This window comes from Cynoglossus semilaevis, chromosome 13 (assembly GCF_000523025.1).
Source record: "Cynoglossus semilaevis isolate Cse_v1.0 chromosome 13, Cse_v1.0, whole genome shotgun sequence".
NCBI classification, from domain to species: Eukaryota; Metazoa; Chordata; class Actinopteri; order Pleuronectiformes; family Cynoglossidae; genus Cynoglossus; species Cynoglossus semilaevis.
This window is the reverse complement of record NC_024319.1, coordinates 15,251,720-15,271,847: the sequence shown is the minus strand read 5'-3', so window position 1 is coordinate 15,271,847 and position 20,128 is coordinate 15,251,720. Positions and strand designations below refer to the sequence as shown.

Below are 20,128 nucleotides of genomic sequence, written 5' to 3'. Positions count from 1 at the left end.
TTCATATGGAGCGCTGGCTCAAAGCTGTTCTTACACATACAGTTGCTGGAGTTCATCATCATTTAGCCACAGTTGATATAAAGTCACTGAGAAATTGCATTAAGGAATTTCTGTCCAATTTTCCTGATTACTTTATAAAAACATTCGTTATTTTCACATGTGGCGCCAGTGTTCACTGTCATGTTCCACAGTGGCAGTTTGTCCAGCTCAGTTCTGAACTCGAGAGTTGCCTCCTGCGCAATAAACCCTTTGAAAGTGTGAGGATATTTCAACACAATTTAACATCAACCTCAGACTTTTACTTTGTGCTTTGTAAAGTGTTACTTTATTCCCAGTTTTTCAGAACAAGGCAATAACTGGTACCTTCATCCCAGGTGCTCTGATCTTTGACTCCTAATGATGAGTGTAGTTTCCGTCTTCTTCCAATAACACTGAAGAAAAGCCCGGAGGCAAAGATCGTTTGATTCATCTCATAAACTCCTGGGAGAATCATACGACCTTTAACTGCTACTGTGAGGCATTGTTCTTTTTTTTCCAAATAGTGTGAAGTCATCAAGACTAAAAAGTACGCGCACGCATCTCCTGTAATTCACTGTATGTGTGTGCGTCTCAAGTTAACCTGAGATCCCGTGTTGGACAGTTCGTCTTGGGAACAACAACTTCAGTCGCTGGACTTAGCTTTAGGTTTAGACTGTTGTTGCATAAAGAACTTTAAACTTTTTTTTTTAATAAAATGATATTCCTCGGTTGCCAATGCTCACACCTAATAAACCCAAGATTCTTGGTAGTGCTGCATTTCACTTCCTAAAGACAAATGACTGAACTTCAACTTCAAGGTTTTACACAGTCACTGTGATCCAGGTGGAGTTCCTCTTTATTACCTCAGGTTCCATTTCTGTTTGATATGATGTGATATAATTAAGTGGACCCAAGAAGTGTTTCTAAGTAATAAAGGAAGGTCGGACTCAGCCACAGGGCAGAGTAATCCCTCATTAGTATTGTTCAGTCTTGTCCAGGTCCAGGTGGTTGGTCGATATGTGTCAGTCTCATTTTCTGCTTTTTATTATTAATTTAATGCATTTTAGCAAACACATTTTTACATGTGTAATTAGCATGCACGAAATGTGTCTGTGTAAACATTCACAATAAATATTGAATCTCTGGCATGAGTTTAAAAATAATCAAAAGAGGGATTTGGATTTTGATCAGGTTTATTTATTTATTTAATTCATGTCGGCTAAGAGATTAGGAAATCTGAGGTTTAAATGAGCTGGACAAGTGAAAATTTTTATGGAGATTCCAGATTCGTCCATAAGGTCAGAATCAGGATAGGTTAGTTAAAATCTTTTCACTCAATCACAGTCATGAAAAATGCATTTAAAGTCTCTGTGTCGCAGCAGAGTTTAGTGCCACGTTTTTCACCTCATCTGCCTCTCGTTCTCCCCGTCTCTTCCTCCTCCTCCGTGTCTGTCACTTTTTGCCTTCCTTTCACCCTTCTCTTGCTCTCTTCTTCCCCCAAATCTCCCAATTTGCTCGGTCACGACAGTTTTTCCTCTTTCCTTTCTCTTTCTATCTGTCTTAGTGTGTCAGCACTAAAGCTTTTCTGTGGGCTGTATCTCTAGCTGCAGATGGCCCTTAAGTGTAACAGTGTATGTATGTGTGTGTGTGTGTGTGTGTGTGTGTGTGTGTGTGTGTGTGTGTGTGGCAGGACGTTGGGCCGCTCCAGGCCACATCAGCTCAAGCCTCACTGGCCCTGTTTGTGCGCACTTATGTGTTTGCGTTATCAAGTGTGTCACTCTGTCTCTTTCTTTTTCATAACGTGTGTATGTCATGTGTGTGTTTGGAAGCGTGTGTTTGTGTCGGTTTGCATGCTCTGCAGTGGCCCATGAGAATTTCTCATACAATATTTAGGCCTGGTGAGCTTCTCAGTTGTGTGTCAGCCTCTGTGTGTGTGTGTGTGTGTGTGTCCTACAAGAGAACGTCTTTGGTAAACCAGTCCTAATATTGCCACACATACAGAGACACACACTACCCTATCAGCTCTCCATGTAGGTGGCATTAGGCAACTTATTTCAGTGTTTGTCCTCGGCTGTCTCATCATCCAGATGTGCTACAGCACACACCTCCTTGTTAAGCGAGTGTCAGCTTCCTCTGCCCCGAACGTTTTCTATTAATCCCTATTACTGTGAATCCGCAGTGACATTTTGAATCATTAAGGCTGTGGGGAAAAACTCTGGGTACAGTATAACCCAGCCAACGTGCTCACAAAGCAATCTTTAAGACTGCACCAGCACACCACAGCCACCCCCAGACTGCAGGATTTTCAGGTCAATTTTGCAAGTCACGGCCAAATGCCCCTAATCGGAAATATTAGGGCTGTCACTTTTAGTCCAAAGTATGACCAGAGAGAGCTGTGTAAGCACGGCTCGCCCTCAGATATCCACTTTGTCTTCAGTAAGAGGACGGTGCCACTAGGTTTTTTTTGCTGTTAGCAAGCAAGCTCAACAGTCCTTTTTTTTGCTGTTAGCAAGCAAGCTCAAGCTCATAAAGCATGAATATAACACTGTACCAAAGCATATCAAAATGATTTCATCTCAACTCTTGATCAAAATCAGATATGACTAGTCCAACGAGTGTAGCCAATCACTGACCAATACATTGGCGTGAAACATTAATGGGAATAAAACTCTGGTTATTTGAATAAACCTGGTTGTAATGTTGCGCAGAAAGAAAAAAAAGAAGAGAGAAAAAGAAAATAAATAAAAAAAAGCAATTGTGTGTCAATAAAGCAGCAGTGTGACTCATTAATGTGTTTTAATAGTGTTTGTGGAGCGGAGCTTTACAGCAGAGCAACAAGATAGTGTTATCAGGCATGGATACACACATACACACACTTCCACAGTGTGTTTCAGAAGGCGACGTTTACTGTAGGTTCAGTGGGAATGTTTGATAGGCTAATCCTTTGATGGAGCACTTAATAGTAGAGTATGTTCTCATCATACTACTCCTGACCTATAATTAATAATAATAATTTATGGGCCGTGTTAAGGATTTGAGGTGCTTCATCAAAACCACACATCACTGACACACATGTTATGTTGACTCCTATTTGTTTCTGGGGTCAGCAGGGTCCTGAGCAAATTCATTTTATTATTGCCCGCACGTAACAGAAGACATGTTTGGACGGGATGTTAAAAAACATTTTGTAAACTTTGGTAAACATGTGATTATCAGCTCTCAGACAGTGGATGGCATCACTGGTTGAGTACTGGGCTGTGAGAGAGGCGTGGAGGATAATTGGATATTCAGAAAATGTGCCCATTGCTGCTCTGCCTGGTGCTGTGGACTATAAATTATAAAGTGTGGATAAAGTCACACAGACACACACTCAAACATGCACCGTAACCAGGAGTGTGTTGTGCTTTGTGCACATACTCTTCATACACGCAAGATCCCCGCATGCTGATCAGCACTTAGGTTCACATAGAGGTGTGTGTGTGTGTGTGTGTGTGCGCATCCCTCACACTGACATTCTTTCACTTCTCTGCAAGTCTGTAAGGCTCTACATACGCACACGCATCCTCTCTTTCTGACATGCACGTGCTGCTGCGAAAAGTATCTTTGTGTGTGTCTGTGTGTGTGCGTAGCCTGCCTGCCTTGCCAGAATGTGTTAATCCGCTTGACTGCAGATTCCAATCAGGACAGAGGAAGGAAGCAAGAGATAAAGAGAAAGAGAAAGAGAGAAGGATGGCTAACAACGAGCTAAGAGAGAGGCAATAAATAAACGACGAGGGGGAGAAACATGGGCAGGGACTGGGGTTGTCCTTTTTTTGTTTAATCGGCTCAACAAAGGCAGATTTCTTTGCTCATGAGCCTCTTTGCTGCGGCTTAAGGACATTGGACGCAGCCTTCATTCATGTTGGGCCTTCGCCAAGTGAATTCTCAAATATTACAAAATACCACTTGACAGGATTTACCCTCAGAGTTACCAGTTGTGTGAGCTGTCCTAACAGCTGTCGGCACTGTAAATGAAAATCTGTGAAACAGGACTTTTACTGCCTTCCTCAGAAAAGACAGTTCAATCCACGTCTTGTGGTTCTCGTGCCAGTTATTTACAAGTAGCATTCATGGCCCTGAGACTGAAACCGTTTGTTTCTGCTGGTCTGTAACAACATGTAGCAAAATGTGAAGGTGCAGAACTGAAGCAATGGCTGGAGCTCAGGGAGTTTCACTGACCTGCTTTTTATGTGGGTTTTCAGAGCTTTTGGTGTCACAGTAAATTGGACTGTACTTATATAGCTGCATTCATGTTTCATGAAGCTCTCTCACTGTTTACATTTATTTATTTTCTTATTGTTTTAGTCAGGGCTGTTTAAAATTATGCATTAAGATGCACAGTAATGGCTTGAATCCAACAATGTTTTGCATATATTTCTTGAGATTTTTCCATATTATTAACAATCCCATCATTTGGATTAGAATCAAACAAAACCAGGTGTGAAACACATTCATATGTACACACTGTGATTTGTCCTTCTATACAGCAATATACTGAATTGTAATTTTATCATCTATATGTATTAATCGTGACTAATCATGCTTAATTACATACTTAATTAATGATGATTAATCCACATTTACCCTGTGATGTTTTACCTATGACCTTTAACTAGAATTTTACCATTTCATGTGTTGTTTTGCAATAATTTTCTTTCAAATCCAACTTATCAAACATTCATTGTCATTGTCACTTGGAGTATAACTCAGTTGAAATATTTGCTAAAAAGCATGTGGGAAAAACAACTTATTTTAGGAGACAATGTCCCAAATATACACACAATTAAACACACATTGTACAGCCGATGTTGAAAAAGGCGATGGTCAGCACTGGGCTGCAAGTTTGAAACTTTTCTCCTAGTGCTGATGCTTGAGTGACAATCTTTTTAATGCACTGTCAGCATACGCTGTCAGACAAGAGTGGGGCCCAACTATTACAGAGGATGTTTGATTGAAACTGTGAATTCTGATACAAAAAAGTTGTGGAGATGAGGAATTTGAAGAAGGTGTTAAATGCTGACTTTCAGTGCCCGACAGCGTTCCGTGCAAGAAGAGGATGAAGGCGTTAACAGTAGGGGAGAGGATAAGAGGGAGTGAAATTACAGTTGGAAAAGCTGTGGGAACAGGTTGAGAGAGGAAAGGGGCAAAAGAGGACAGACAGAGTGATGGGAAAATGATTTAAAAAGGGACTTGGAAGAAGCAGGACGAGGGTGAGGGGGATGTTGTTAGGACTAAAGAGAGTTGGATATTGAGATGTCAGACGAAAAAGGCTGAGTTTTTTGGGTGAAAACGGAGTAGGATTAGTGTAAACTTTTCTACAAGAGACAAAGAACTGCATTGAAGGTGGTGGGCAGTGAGATGAGAGAGATAAAGACGAAGACGAAAGCTGTAACAGCGATTCACAGAGTGCTGGAAAGAGAGGGCAGGCGGACACGCGGGTGGGCGAACGTGCAACCCAGAGGGAAAGCAACAGAGGGAGGTTGAGGGAAGGCGGGGTTTGCCAGCAGCTGCAGCCAGTCAGAGGCTAGTGTGGTGCTCTGCAGGGTGAATCTTACCCTGGCAACACAAAAGAATGCACGAGAGAGACCGAGAGAGAGAGAGAGAGAGAGAGCGAGCCGGTGGACAGGTGAACAGATGGCTCTAACTGAGAGACAAGCTGATCGGTGGACTACAGAGAGTGCATGTGTCTGTGTGTGCGGTTGAGTGCCAAAAAATGTTCAGTTGTCGGGAACAGAGACACAGGAACTGTTAGAGAAGGAACAGAAAAGTCCAGCAGTTCTCTTCCAGGATCATTACGTGCAGACTAAACCCCGAGTTATCTCGGTGAGCTGCACCACCTGACTCTGAAGTGCAATGACATATATATGATTGGATATGAATTGGTTAAAGGAGTCTGAAGCACAAATGTTCATCATATTGAGTCGGAAGGTGTAAAATTAGCTACATTGAAAAACTGGCTCTACAATTCCTTGTTACTAAACATGAATGATATAAGACCATTGTATTTGTTGACATACATAAGGTATAAAAAGGATTAGCTTCACATTAACAATAGGAGGATTAATCTATTTCTCAACATTTTGTCTTTGGTTGCACCTGAAGTTTTTTCTAAGAACTTTAAAAATGCACTTTCAGCACTATCAGGTGAAGAGAGAAGAATTCTGGATGCACAGAGGGCAATGGTTTGTGCAAGAACTGCAAGCGAGGATAAAGACTTCCACACACACACCACTGTGTGTTGATCCATGTGAACGCTGCACCGACACTTTGCCTGTTTTGTTTCTAGGATCTTTATGTGTTTGTGTCCTCACAGTGGGGATGGCGGTGGTGGAGGGCAGATGTCCACGCTTCAGTCACGTCTTTCGTGCTGTCCTCATTGTCATCCGCATCAAGGAAAATTGTTTTATTTCTATAGATTTTACCAGCACTGCTGTTGTGCCTTCTGTGTTTTTAGGTCAGACCACACACACGACAGGTGTCGTCTTTAAATTCTGGAAAGCAACGTGTGTGTTAATTTTACGTCGAGCTGCAGATCAGAGCTGTGGCTTGTGCCGCTGAGACTGACCGCAGCTGAATCAGACAGCTGTCTGCCCGCTGGAACAAATCTGTGTAATAACCTCTTTCTGTCAATAGATAAAACGCTGCTTTGACACCACAGTAATAATGATAACAGCTCCGAGTTTTAATGAGATTGCTATCAAAGAGTTGTTATTAAAGCTGAATGCTTCCTCCGCCGTGAGAGCCACATGGCATCATTACCCCCCTGCCCTCACCTAGAGTAGAGATTCAAAGCTCTTCAACCAAAATTAAAAGATTCTGTGCCCTCAGCTCCTTAGGGTTCACTCACCAGCTCATGCAGGTATGATTTACCTCCGGCGCTACTTCTAAGGCTGGATTACACACTAGTTGAATCATTCTCACTTAACAGTGATTGTGCGCCGCGGGAGTCGTGAAACATGTGGCCATGTTTTTTAATCAGACTTCACTACGATCCTGTCAAGCTTTACACCACAAGCGGTTGTTAATTTAAAAAAAAACAGTGTGAAATGTTAAAAATGTCCTTATTTACATTTACTGTTTGTTACTGGTTGTTGAGCTAGATGCAGTAAAAATGTAAAAAAAAACCATAGTTTCTAACCCTGTAGCAGACACTACGGTGAAGAAGTAAGCCACATGATACAATCCAAATGCTGTCTACAATTAGTACATAGCCTAAATTAACAATAATTGTCCAGAAAATGAAATTTTTAAATTTCTACAAAAGTTTAAACATGGACCTTGTAAGTGAAAAATAATTCTAGATTTAGTTTATTTGACTGCAGTAACTGAGATCTGAGTGTGTGTTTGCCTTGACAGCTAAGGTCCAGTTAAGGTCAAGGTCATTGTCTAGGTTATGCGTTTAATAAAAGTGACAAAATGTTGTCATTTTTTATTTTTTTTTATGTTTTCTTCAGGGTAGGTCGATGGCAAACCTGTTTGATTATTTAGTGTGCCAACAATGCTGCAATGCTACTGCTGCTTTGACTCAAGACTAGAGACTAGAGCTCCACATTATTTACTAAATATCTCCTCAAAGGTTTTCAAGAGATCTTGTAGTTTTCATGAGTCAGGTTATCAAAATATAAAGGTAATTACAAGGATTTATCTAAAGCAGTTTTTACTGTAATGCAGGGAGATGTAATAAGTCATGTCCTTGAGGTCTGACCCAAGAGAAAACATCTTTATTGAATAAACTGCAGGGATAACTGTAACTGAGATATTCAGTTCACTATCACCGAGGAACTAAGAAACCTGAGTGTTTTAATGTGTAAAAACCTGAAGGCTCTGAAGTCCTTCAAATTGATTATCAAAAGAGTTGTTGATTAATTTAGCAGTTGATTAATAATTGATTTTGTAGCAGCCCCAGTGGTAGCAGTGGCCAGGACCAATAGAAATAACTTGATTTAGTGCAGTGAATTACAGTTTATTATTCTGGAGCGCTGACACAGAGGAAAAAAGGCAGGAAAATAAGAGAGAAAAAAGGGTTAGAGACAGCTTTTCTTTTTTTAAAAAAAAATGCTTGTTTTATTTTAATGTTGCTGAAAGATTTCAAGGCCGGGGATTTCCTTTTCTCAGCTTAACTCCTGCCTTGAGCTTCTGCTTCAGTTTGAAATTAGCTTTGCTGTAAAGATCTTTCTCTCTGCTTGCCTGCCTGGTCAAGGGCCCACCAGCAGCTAAAGCTACTTAAGGGCAAATCTTGTTTAGCAGAATCCTCTCAAATTAAAAGCCCCTCTCTCTTTCTCTCTCTTTCTCTCTCTCTCTCTTTCTCTCTCTATCTGGATCTAGCTCCTTCTTCCAACCTTCTTGCTCTCTACAGTCTGTACCATTCTGACAGGCGGTAGCTGCGCCACCGACACCGCCACCCTTTACCATTTTGCTATCGCTCGGTGCCAAGATTCACACCAATTACAAACACTGTTGATTAGCCGGTGTGCACAGAGGTGTGACGCCGCGGTGTGTTTGCTGATATGCAGCATGACTTTATACATAGTTGTTGTGTTGAAATGCCACAGGCATTTACACTGGGTGAAGATTGTGATGCTTGTTTTTTTTCATACACTGTCATAGACCATATATAAAACATGGAAGGTGCTATGTGGTTGCAAATTCCAGTTTTAAATTAAAGTCATTCAAACACTCATTTTAAATGGTTGATCAAACTCACAGCCTCTGAGTGAGAGGTTTCATGGTCCTTCACCATGAAATACACATGGCAGCATCTGTTCTTTTCCATTTGTGTCATTTGTTTTAATTACCATTTAAAAAGTACACCTTGTAGTTGTGGCCCCTGTTTAACCTGTGACGTTCACGGAGCATGTGCTGCATGAACCAATGGTAGTAATAACCCAGGTTTATGTGGGTGGCAGGGGCTATTAATGATGACTTCATTAGTTGTATGAAAACTATGACTGATCGAGAATGTGTTTTTTACCCCCTAACGCCCTCTCTTTGCCCCTTGAACAGGCGTCTTGTAGAAAAAGCGTTGTGTAAACACGATGTCTTCACCAGGGTCAAACTCTTCCATCTGACTCCTACCGCTACAGTGAACCGGTGTAGGAGTCGGCGCAACGGAGCTACATCATCATGTGTTCTTGTGCTGTTTCTTCGCAGAGTGTTTCTGATCCCAATGTGTGCATTTCTCAAAAAATGAAATTTAAACGTGCCTCCTCCTTCTCCTTTACTCCTCTCTAACTGCTTCAGACATTGCGAAAGAAAGGGTTTAATGGCTGCAACAGCCCAGAGCACGACGGCGACGACTCCATTGACCAAAGCCCGCTTAATGAAGACAAGTTTCGCAAGACTGAGGACCTGGACAGTCTCTTCAAACGCTATGGCGTGAGTACCATCAAGCATTTGTCACCTTACCTAACCCATCCTTTCCTTTTTTTTCTTTTCTTTTCTTTTCTTTTCTCTCTGTCTACCTGTCTACCCTCTCTATTTTCTGCCTCTTCTATTGTTTGGGGAAACGAAGGCTCTGAACAAGAAAGAGCACCGGGACTCTGAGAGCCCAGACCCTGAGGAGCCCTTCTCCCTCACCCCCCGCACTGAGGAGAAATACAAAAAAATTGACGAGGAGTTTGATAAAATGATGCAGACTTATAGGCTGTCAGTGAGTACCCCCTCCCCCTTACTCTGTGTAACACTGCCCCCCCCCCTCCTCCTCCTCCTCATGTTTTTTACCTGCTGCTGCTGCTGCCACCAAACAGACAACCTGACGGCGGCCTGATTACTCACCACGAGCACTCGCCTTCACTTTCTCACCCTTTCACCTCTCACCCATCCCCCCAAACCTGCCTCATCGCAAACCACCATCTCGTCTAAAGGCGTGAGACTGAGTAGCAAAGGTAGAAACAAATAGACGAGCGGAACGACCAGAAGAAAAAATCCGTAAACAATTCTGTTGTTTTCATTCATTAAAAGCCTGTAATAATCATACACTGTATGCAAACGTTCAGCAGACGATGACACGGGTGAAAAGGTGAAAACGTCACATTAGACATTAACAACGATTAATGTGGCAACTGCCTTTGTAACTGAGAACTATCTTTGCCATCAAAATAGATTTTTTCAAATTTACTTACATAGTTGTGATAGTTGTGATATAAAACAATAACAAATCAAGACATAAACTGCAGTAAAATCACTACGAAATAAAACATCTGCAGGTTTTTTTAATGAGATAATAAATAACAAACTAGCTATCATTTAATTCAAATCTGATATCATCATTTCTCTGTGTCAGTTCAAATTTTCTATTCCTATAGCTCTTTATCTGGCGGATTTCACATTTATATTTAATTACAGAAGTGACAGATTTATGGTCAGTGGGATTATGCTGAAATATGAGTTATCGCTGCAGTTTTGCATGCTTGGACTAAAAAAAGTATTTTTTTTTTTTTTTAAAAAGGCTGTTTAAGACCTTTAAGTCCTCACAGTGAGGAGTGTCCTCAGGAGTGTTATGGCTTTAATACTCTTTTCTGATGTCTCTGCAAGTTCAGTGATAAACAACAGAGACAGAGGAGTTTTAAGTAGGTCCTCGTTTTTTTACAAAGTTGGCATAGCAACTGCTGTAGAGAAGGGAGATCATGTTTTACGATAAAAAAAACCTCCACACATTTAAAAAGATGCCTTTAAGGAGTGAAATTATTTAGCTGAAGGCTCAAGTCATGTAAGACTTTGCAACACTTAGGAAATGTGAGTAAAAGTCAAGCAGAGCTGCAAGGTTCTGTCCCTGCTGCTGACCCCCAGAGCAGGCTACACCAGAGCTCACAGTATAACTGAGGTCATCGCTGTCTCCTCTCACATTATCCAGGTTCTGCCTCCTGACTGGCGTCCTGCCAAACCTATTTTACCCCTGCTGTACTCTTGTGCCAATTTCTTCGTGATTCATTTTTCCCTCCATTCTTAATTATGCCATTAATGTCACTTTAATGAGCGGCACTCGATTTACAGCGTGCCGCCTCCTACCATTGGTCACCAGGGGATGGGACAGTCACATTGAGGCGGAGAGGAGAGTCAGATTTCCCTCAGCCTAACATGTAGTCTCATACCTGAAAGAAAGAGTCAGAGGCTTTTTTTTCCCCAATTTTTAATAGTCGGTCATATGTCATTTTGTGACATTAATTAGGGGTCACAGTCAGAAAATACACCACTATTTCTGTGCTGCGTGAGCTCTGCACAGAAACGTCCCTTAAAAGCTCTGCTTAAAAAGGGAGCTGCAGCTTAGGAAGCATAGAATTCAATCTTCCATCCCTGGAGAGCCATGACTCTCCGTGGTCCTCTGTTGATCCAAGCTGAACCTTTGTGGAGCGTAGTGTTTCTTGTCTACCACCACTGCCTTTCAGTTCTTGGGTATAAAGAAAGCCAACCATCTCACCACCCTGCGGCATCATAATCCCCAGCGTGACATCGAGGGGTTGGGTTATACAAGCTTAATCCCCCTTGTACTGAAATACCTCCTGAGGTAGGGAGAGGGTGCGAGGGAGGACGGCAGGACGCTGGAAGAGCCTCAAGCTACGACATTGCTTTCTCTTACGTCGGCTTTGTTGCAGTCTAAGAACAAGAAGTGCGTTTATTTACCATTGCTTTCTGGTTTGATCCTGTTCTGGCTCACAATTTGATGCTCTAGGGGAGTTGGAAGATTTTCTCCTTTGACAACGACCTATGTGGTGTCCCACAGCAAAGAGCTGAACATGTTGAGCAACTTTGCGTGAATATGGGGGAAAAAAGGATAATAAAAACAGCACTTGAGCTGCGTCTCTAAATTTGTTTTCGCAGGTTTTGCCAGCAGCTTTTAATTTCACTCTTAATTTCACATTCAATCTGTTTTCAAATTGATCCCCTGCGATTGGAAATGTCTGAGCACTTTAGACTGTTAAGGACAGATTTAAGAAAGTATAATACTGGTATTTCCAAAAAATGAAGTTAAATTGAAGTTTAAAGTGCTTTATATTGCAAGAATTAATCCTACTTGATTTGGAAGATGTATCTTTCGAAGAACTAGTTACAAAGTACATTTTTCGTAAAATATTTTCCATAATTTAAAAAAAATTCTCAAATGTGACCTTTGATTTAAAATATCTGTTCACATGATGCGCTGCTCGATTACATTTAGACATTTTCCAGTGATGTGTGTCAGCAAAATACCAGGGAGTAAGACTACTAGAGCCATATGAAGATGTAAGCAGTCCGGATGCCAATGTCATGAAAGTAAAAACAAAAACAAAGGAGCGCCGACATAGGTTAAAACTCTAAGAGATTTTTATCTGATTAATCCAATAATTCAATGGCTAACTGTTTGTTTTTTCTATCTTTGCTTACAGTCTTTTTTGGAGAGGAGAAATATGGCTCTGATTGGTTGACGTGTTTGATTTATGTTTGGGGCATTGTTATTGTTAGAACAGGTTAGAACTGGGCTTCCAGGCCTCTGACACTTAGAGGGACAGGGAAAGACCGTCAGGTTTGCCAGACGACGACATCACTGGCAGGTGCCTGTGATTAACAAAGTCATATCGCTGAAGGCCCAATTTTAGCTCAAGACCAAAATAACCGCATATGAATATGTTTTCATCCGTAACCATCAACAACCTTCGCTGTGATGTGAGAATTTGTGGTGCTGCTTCTCTCAGGTGTCGCGTTTATGTGCCTGTTGACCCTGACGCCCACGTGGTGTGGTGGAAAAAAAACACATTTCGTGTTTTCACGCCGTGCAACGGCTTGGAAACACAGCTCCTATTAATCACGTTTGATAAACGTTGCAGATGAAAAACATTTCTTCAGTTTTAATTAGACTGAGGCTACCACCTTCTGCTGAGCTAATTATCTTGTTTTCCATCTTCATTAATCAGTAGAATAGTTGAAATAAATATAAAAATGTTAGTTTTGAGGGGAAAAATCTATTGATGGACTTTATTGCATGTCCGAACAGAAGGCTTAGGAAAATCTCATCATTACCTAGGAGTTGCAACTGATGACACTGGTAAAACATTTATTGCCTTGAAATCCACTGTAGAGCCACAATAATAAATGCTATGATTTTCAAGGTCATCGTGTCACTGCTCATACACAGAATGCAACAATCCTCCATCCAAACAAAGAACCTGATCTGTCTTCAGTGAGAAGAGGAAGAGTCTGTGAAACTCGGAAGTGTGCTAAATGTGTTCTCATTTACCTTTGCAACCAAAGCCAACCTTGCGGATAATTCCTCAGAGGCCAGATGGATTAGCCCTCACTCTTTTCTTAACACAGAAGAGGCCTTGAGCTTCCTCACACCAGCCTCCTGAAAAGCCCCAACTCAATTATTTACACAACAGGTTGTGGCTATTGATTGATTTTCAATGGTTCCCTTCCTTAATCATGGCCAGTGTGCAATTAACCCTCCTGTCTTCAATTAGCACCATCACTGATGAGTGGAGCTGGAGTGAGCTGATGTAAATTCAGCTGTAACTTGCTGAGGACACAGAGTGATGCTCAGTGGTGTGTCGAGTGCAGATCAGGGCCAGAGAACTAATAGTATTAATATTCATAGAGACTTTTTCCTAGTTATGTCACTAACTTAGTAACCACAGGGCGAAGCTGTCAGAGACGTCAGAAGAACAGTCAAAGGTCAGCATGAGAGATGAAGTGTCTGAAGGGTTGAATTGTAGAAAGTTTTATTTCCAGCAAGTTAAAGTGTTGAAAGGCAAAAACCTCATTTCCATTGGATAGTGTTCATTTGATGGATTTGAATCCCGTTTAGAGGAAAATAGAGAACAAAGCACTGTAGATAATGCAGCATATGACAACAACAAACAACATCGTTAAGACTAACAACATTTCAGTTTCATTCAATGTCATGATCTTTACCTTTAAAACCAAAAAATACAAATCTGTATCTTCTGAACAACACGTGAATCTGGGACAGCTATAGAAGGACCACAAAATTAAATTTCTTTTTCGTCTTTAGTTCATACTTCATAATAGTGTAGCTGAATGTAAATAGCATATAACTAATAATAATAAAATGCCTATTTTTCTTGCTTTTAAGACTAATCTATTTGTTATGATATGAATTCACAGAGTGTTTGATCGAGTCTCATCACTTTCCTTCACCACTCAGTAGTTTCACTGATTTGACCCAGGGTTAAACCATTCCACACTTAAAGGCATGTGTTGCTCATTATCTAATTGTTTTGTTTTCTACTTGCTAATTATTCCCTATGTATACTTTTATGATGTGAGAACGTATGGATGTCTTGGTAATTTATATTCCAGGAACTACATTTAAAGCCACTTTTAGTTGCGTACGTTTCTTCTGTCTAAACACGTGCAGGTACTAAGACCCTGACCTGTTTGAAAAAGAGCTTAAAGGATAAATATTTAAAAAGATCAAGACAAATCTCTCCTCCATCCCCTCCGTTCTAACCCCTCACACCTACATTTACCCCTCCCCACCCCACTACCCTCTGCTTGACCGGTGTGCAGTGGTGCAGTGCTGTTAGCTGCTGTCTCCACCACTCACGGCTGAGTTTGTGCGCACTTCTAAACACAATCTTCGTTTGGAACTGAACCTTTAAAGTTAATTCATTCATGTCCCAGGACACTTAGAGCCGGAGCACTCACCAACAACGCTTGGTGCAACTTTTGAGCCTCCTTTTCGCTTCCGGCAGAAAGTCAATCAGTCTTAATAATTTATTTAACAAATTACCTTATTAGTAAAGCTGCCAGACAAAACTAAAGTGGTATTTATTTATTTTTTAATTATTTGTGCTGTAGTTAAAGTGGGATAAACTATCAGTTTTGCCTGTGTTTCACTTCAGTTATTTGAACATTTTGTTCTCTTCCACTCATTATTCCCTTTGAAAAAAAAAAAAGCACAGATGAAGGACAGAAAGGTGCCCTCGTCCCCTTCTTTGTTAAACTGGGACCCAGTCTGTTTGAGTACAGCACTGGCCCATATTCTATTTATAGATGTCAGTCTTTCAGTTTCAGAGGGAACACACTGAAATGGGTCAAATGACAGGAAATCCTCTGGTCCTTGACCTGCATTAACTGTCATCAGATAAACTTTCAGAATGGACGAGATCAGACAGTTATATATTTGTCCTAGTAAATTATTTATTGAAATATACTTAATATTATTTAATGTAATGAAACCTCAGCAGGTCATTTAGTTACTGTATGTATCTGCTGAAGTAATAGTTATGTCATGAAACTTTTTATTGCTTAAAAGGTAAAAACATATACCGCTCTAGGACATTGCCAGAACCTTCTCGGTGGTCGGCACATGTCAGTGGGGGTGTGGGGATGCAGCTGGAATGTGACAGGGATGCTCTGAAATGTCACCAATAACCTGCTGCTGCCACCAAAGTTTTAACCCGGCATGTGGCGTGAAAAGTGACACGGCTTTCCAGCAAGTCACCTTGCATGCTTAAACTGAGCGAGTATGTGTGTGTGGTTACTTTGTGTGTGTGTGTGTGTGTGTGTGTGATATAGAAGAGACATTTTTAAATGTAGAGAAAAGGTCTCTGCTTCTTCCTTTTCAACTTATTTCCGGCAGGAAGTTGCAGAAGTCTGCAAACAAAGACACTGAAGTCTAGCTAAAATGTTGAATCTTTAGTAAAAGAAAAAGTTTAAATCTTGTGACATTAGATGGATTGAGTTTTGGTTAGTCTTATAATGTCTCATTACTTGGATTCACTTAGTAACAGACAGACGAGACTGGACAGCCCTTCTATTTCCATTGTAGCTTAGAGTTTAATTACAGTTCATGTAACCAGTTTTAGTAAACTACACATCTGTTGTTATAGAAGGTTTGAAATCACGTTCTTTTTTTTAATAAATGTCAACCTTCCTTTTAACATGAACTCTTTCCACTTTCTACAAATTGCCAAGAGAATCACCTGCAAATTAATCTACTGCTGTTTATTATAAACTTTCTCAGGGAAACAAAAAGTGACAAATCAACACAAGGGTGACTGATGTGGAAAGATTTAAGTTTATTTGTAAGTCAGCCGTGAAACAGAATTTAGAAAATGAACTAAAACCTCCAGCTTCAGTTCCTGGACACACTTGTTTTTCATCTCCATTTGGATTTATGTTTCAGACGACGCTATAAGAACAGATGTGTGGAGTCATTTTGTATTGGGAAATGTGCTTTTCATAAAACAAGTGTGGAAAACAAATTAATATATGTTCTAAGCACAATGACATCCACTTTTCAGTGGTTTTATACAAACCCAGAAGAGGCTTTTATCTTATTGAGAAAAGCACTTTTTTCAAACACAAATGTGCTGTTAGAGAGACATTTAAACAACAACACAGTGACAGACTCAAAAACACTGTGGTGTGACCCGAAAGAACCTGAGAGCCAAAGAAGGAGAAAAGTAAATGCTTTTATGTTGTTAAAAAGGACAGACTTGAAAGAAACAAAATGAAGAAAAAACTGAATGGATGAATAATTAAATTAATTAGAACAAATGACAAATAACATGAAAAAACTATTTAACAACAATAAAAAGTAGGGATAAAACCTCGGCAGCTATGGTTGAGTTGGCGCGGCAATAGGCTCTGGCTTCACTGCTCATTATACCGGATCATTGAGGGGCCGCGATGGGTGTCCTTCTGCTGTAGTCCTCGTCCTGAGCCTGGAAAATGAGAATATGAGGCATTCAAGTGACAAGCTGCAGGAACTAGTTGGCAATACTTTTTATTGATTTTTAATTGATTTGTCTGAAGCTCAGATCATGTTGGTTTTTTTTAGCATGCTAGTTGCTTTAAAGAACCAGATTGATTGAGCTCCGTCTAGGTTCTGGGACAACACTTCCTGTGTGAGACTGATGGTTTTTCACCTGTGAGCTTGTTTGCACTGCTGCTGATCACTAACTGATCACCTGTCCATTACTGTTACTGTGTGTGTTTGTGTGTGTGTGTGTGTAGTTCCACAAACACAACAGCAGACTCTAACCCTTTCGCTTTTCCTGTCTTTCCACCAGTCTACAGTCCCACAGCCCACCTTCTCCATGCCAGTCACCGTACCAGTGTCCAATCAGAACGCAGCTGCGGCCGCATCGCTTCAATTCAGTAACAACCCCGGTGGTGCCCTGGTCACTACCACATCCTTCGTCACCTCAACCCTCACAGATCCACGCCTCCTGTCGCCACAGCAACCAGGTCTGCAGAGGAACAGCGTGTCACCAGGGTTGCCACAGCGACCTGCCAGTGCTGGTGAGAGGTCACTCTGGTTAAAGAAAGTGTTTGTTTGATTTCAAAAGTGTTATTAGCGTCTGTGTTTTCCCTCTGGAACTGTTTTGAACTGGTGTCCAGATCTGCCCTCATTTTTCTGTATCATTTTAAGTTAACAAGAAGTAGTATAAAATATGAGGTAGAACAAAGCAAACACACTGATTTTTATTTTATTTACTTCATGTTTATGTTTAAAAGTGAACCTAAAGGTTCCACAGGAGCAAAATGAAAAAGTGTGCGTGGCAGTATTGATGTTATGTCCACCTGTCAGTCTGGGTCACTGCAGTCACACTGCACTGACTAATAATGACAGAAATCTCATCACTGGTCCGACTGAGGCTGCTGCTCTTCCCTTCTGTGCACCTGCTGCCTGTGTGGTAAACCAATCCTTCACCCTCTGCCTAAAAGGATTTGTGTCTCAGGCAAGGTTACTTATCAAGCTTGGTCCTGACCAGTATAATCTCATTGTATGTAAGAATTAGGTGATGTAACCTGCAACAAATGCATTACAGCATCTTTCATAACAAAGCATTCTCTGAAGCAGGAGAGTTTCGGTAATGGACCTCGCGCTACCAGAGATGTATTGGCCTCATTTTGTTTGCTTTATTGCTATTTTTTTGTTCGTTGCGGAGGTCCAGCCAGATATTTTTCAGTCGCCCTTAACGACCCTCACTTTCTGCCTCTCTCGAGTGTGATTGAGCCAAAAACTGAATCTGTACCACAAGTGGGGAAAATAAGAGTCAGCAGATAAAAATGCAGCCTGCCATGTGGGAGGAACACAGGAATATGCCTTGAATGAACATGAATATACACGAAAAACAAAACCTTCCGCAGCCTTCCGACCAAGCGCTTTAATCCGCATTGACATTTCAAAGCAGAAGTGAGCGACTGGTCTTTATTTATAAGCTGTAAACACAGCCTAACATTTTTACAGCCTCAAGGGTAAACATTTTTTAAGCGTACGACTTAAGCGTCTAAAAATTTGCTCCTCAATTTTAAGTCATTTCTGTGATTTATATTTTAATTATCTCTTTTTTGTTTTTTCTAACACTCTTAGGTTTTTTACCTCTTAATAATAACACTGTTTGAATATTAAAAACTACATCAAGATTTTTAAGTCCCTTAAATGCCTTTCACATTTCCTGTGGTACCTGAACACCCCTCATCACAGACACGTCACTATATGTTATATATAAACATTTTGAGGGCTGTCGGGGGTTGGGGGCTTTTGCGATGTAGCGAGCTACACTTTCTGTGACCGCACGCCATTTTGCCGTTCTGTTTGTACATACTTTATCGACCAAATGCCAGTGAGTTTTGACTGTCAGGTGGACAAGTCTGTGTGTGTATTTTAGCGCCTGCGCTGTCCCCCCACAGAGAGTGGATGACTGACAAGCGGGTTCACTCTGACCGCTGCACAGAGTGAACCCTGTTGTCATCCAGCCTGTTTGGGGGCGAGAGAGGGGGAAAACAAACAGGTATGCACACGGCAAGTTCTTGAGGCTGGCAAAAATTATCGTCTTAATTTTCATTTATCGTGCGATCACTGGATTTATTGATTATCGTCCCCGGCCTACTTGTGGTAGATTATGTTTAGGGAATTCAACTGGACAATCAGTTCGTACAGTAAACTTGACAGGAAAAATAGTTTGGTGAAATTGATGCTAATATAGTTGAAAAATTCTAATAATTTTCTTGGCTCTTTGCTGGGCACGATTAAATTATGTGAACAAACAAGGGTCCACACAGTCTAATATCTGCTGGAGTCAAGATACATAAATATCATTTCAATAAAAAAATGAAAGATGTTAAAAGACATAATTGAAACACATTAGTCTTCTTTTTTCTTAATTGTCTGAAACACTTTCAGGGCGAGTTGTTTTGACTCCTGTGTCCAATAAAAATCATGCAGTGTAAGGAATCCTATTTGACTTCATAACTTTTTTGTGTTTAATTATTTTATTTTACTGTTTTAAATGAGTCCAATAATTCTTTCCTTTTTTCTCAAAATGTGAGAAAAATACCTTAGAGATGTGTTGAAAAGGGCTCTTTAAAATTAACTTGTAATGAAATCAGAAGTAAAACCAATTATGGTCCTTCTCTGAGCGGCGACGGCCTCATTCATTAGCACTTTTCAAATTATGAATTTGGTTAAATCATATGTTATTAAATAAAGGAGATTTAGCTGCATTTTAGAGAAAGGGTGCCCAGTTGAACCTTTAATGTAGAATCATTTCAGTCAGATTTCAGTTTCATCACCGTGGTTTTTTTTTTTTTTTTTTTTTTCGTCTTCTCAGGTGCTCTGTTAGGAGACTTGGGGAATTCAAACGGAGGTTGCCCGAGTCCAGTCCGTGAGTGAACCTCATCTGTTTCATGTGCTTGATGTTTAATGAGTTAGTGATTATACAAACAAAGAAACACTCACACATGCTACACCGTGCAGGTTGTTCCTCCTGCTCCTGTTTGCTTTTTCTTTGCCGAACCTTCGGAAGGAAAGGATTTGTAAGCTTGACTCACTGAAGATGGGTTGGAAGTGTGTGTGTGTGTGTGTGTGTGTGTGTGTCGCAACAGGCTGGTTCTCGTGTACAGACTCCTGCACAAGCACGAAAACACCTGTTGGCTGACGACAGCTGGCCGTCACGGTACAAGCTGCTTGTAAACAGTCCAAAGACCAGAGTGGGCTTCAAGTTGTGAGAGAAGGAGAGAAGCTGCAGTTAGAACAGTTAGAGAAAAAAATGAACAGAAACACAACAAACAGTCACTAATTCAGTAGTTTCGGTTTTAAGTTTCATGTCTTTTATAACTTGGC

The 20,128-nt window shown here is 40.7% G+C and overlaps 1 protein-coding gene across 7 annotated transcripts in view; it reads left to right on the top strand.

Annotated features, from left to right (window-relative positions):
• Nucleotides 1-20,128, top strand: part of mef2d (myocyte enhancer factor 2d) — a 92,970-nt gene that overhangs the window by 46,314 nt on the left and 26,528 nt on the right. For 3 of the 7 annotated variants that reach the window (XM_025061501.1, XM_025061502.1, XM_025061503.1), the window contains exons 4-7: nt 9,298-9,432; nt 9,569-9,706; nt 17,070-17,301; nt 19,617-19,670. In XM_025061501.1, coding sequence (XP_024917269.1) covers nt 9,298-9,432; nt 9,569-9,706; nt 17,070-17,301; nt 19,617-19,670 — 559 coding nt within the window. The remainder of the gene's footprint in view (nt 1-9,297; nt 9,433-9,568; nt 9,707-17,069; nt 17,302-19,616; nt 19,671-20,128) is intronic. The other 4 variants (XM_017038037.2, XM_025061504.1, XM_017038041.2 and 1 more) reach the window with 2 other exon arrangements.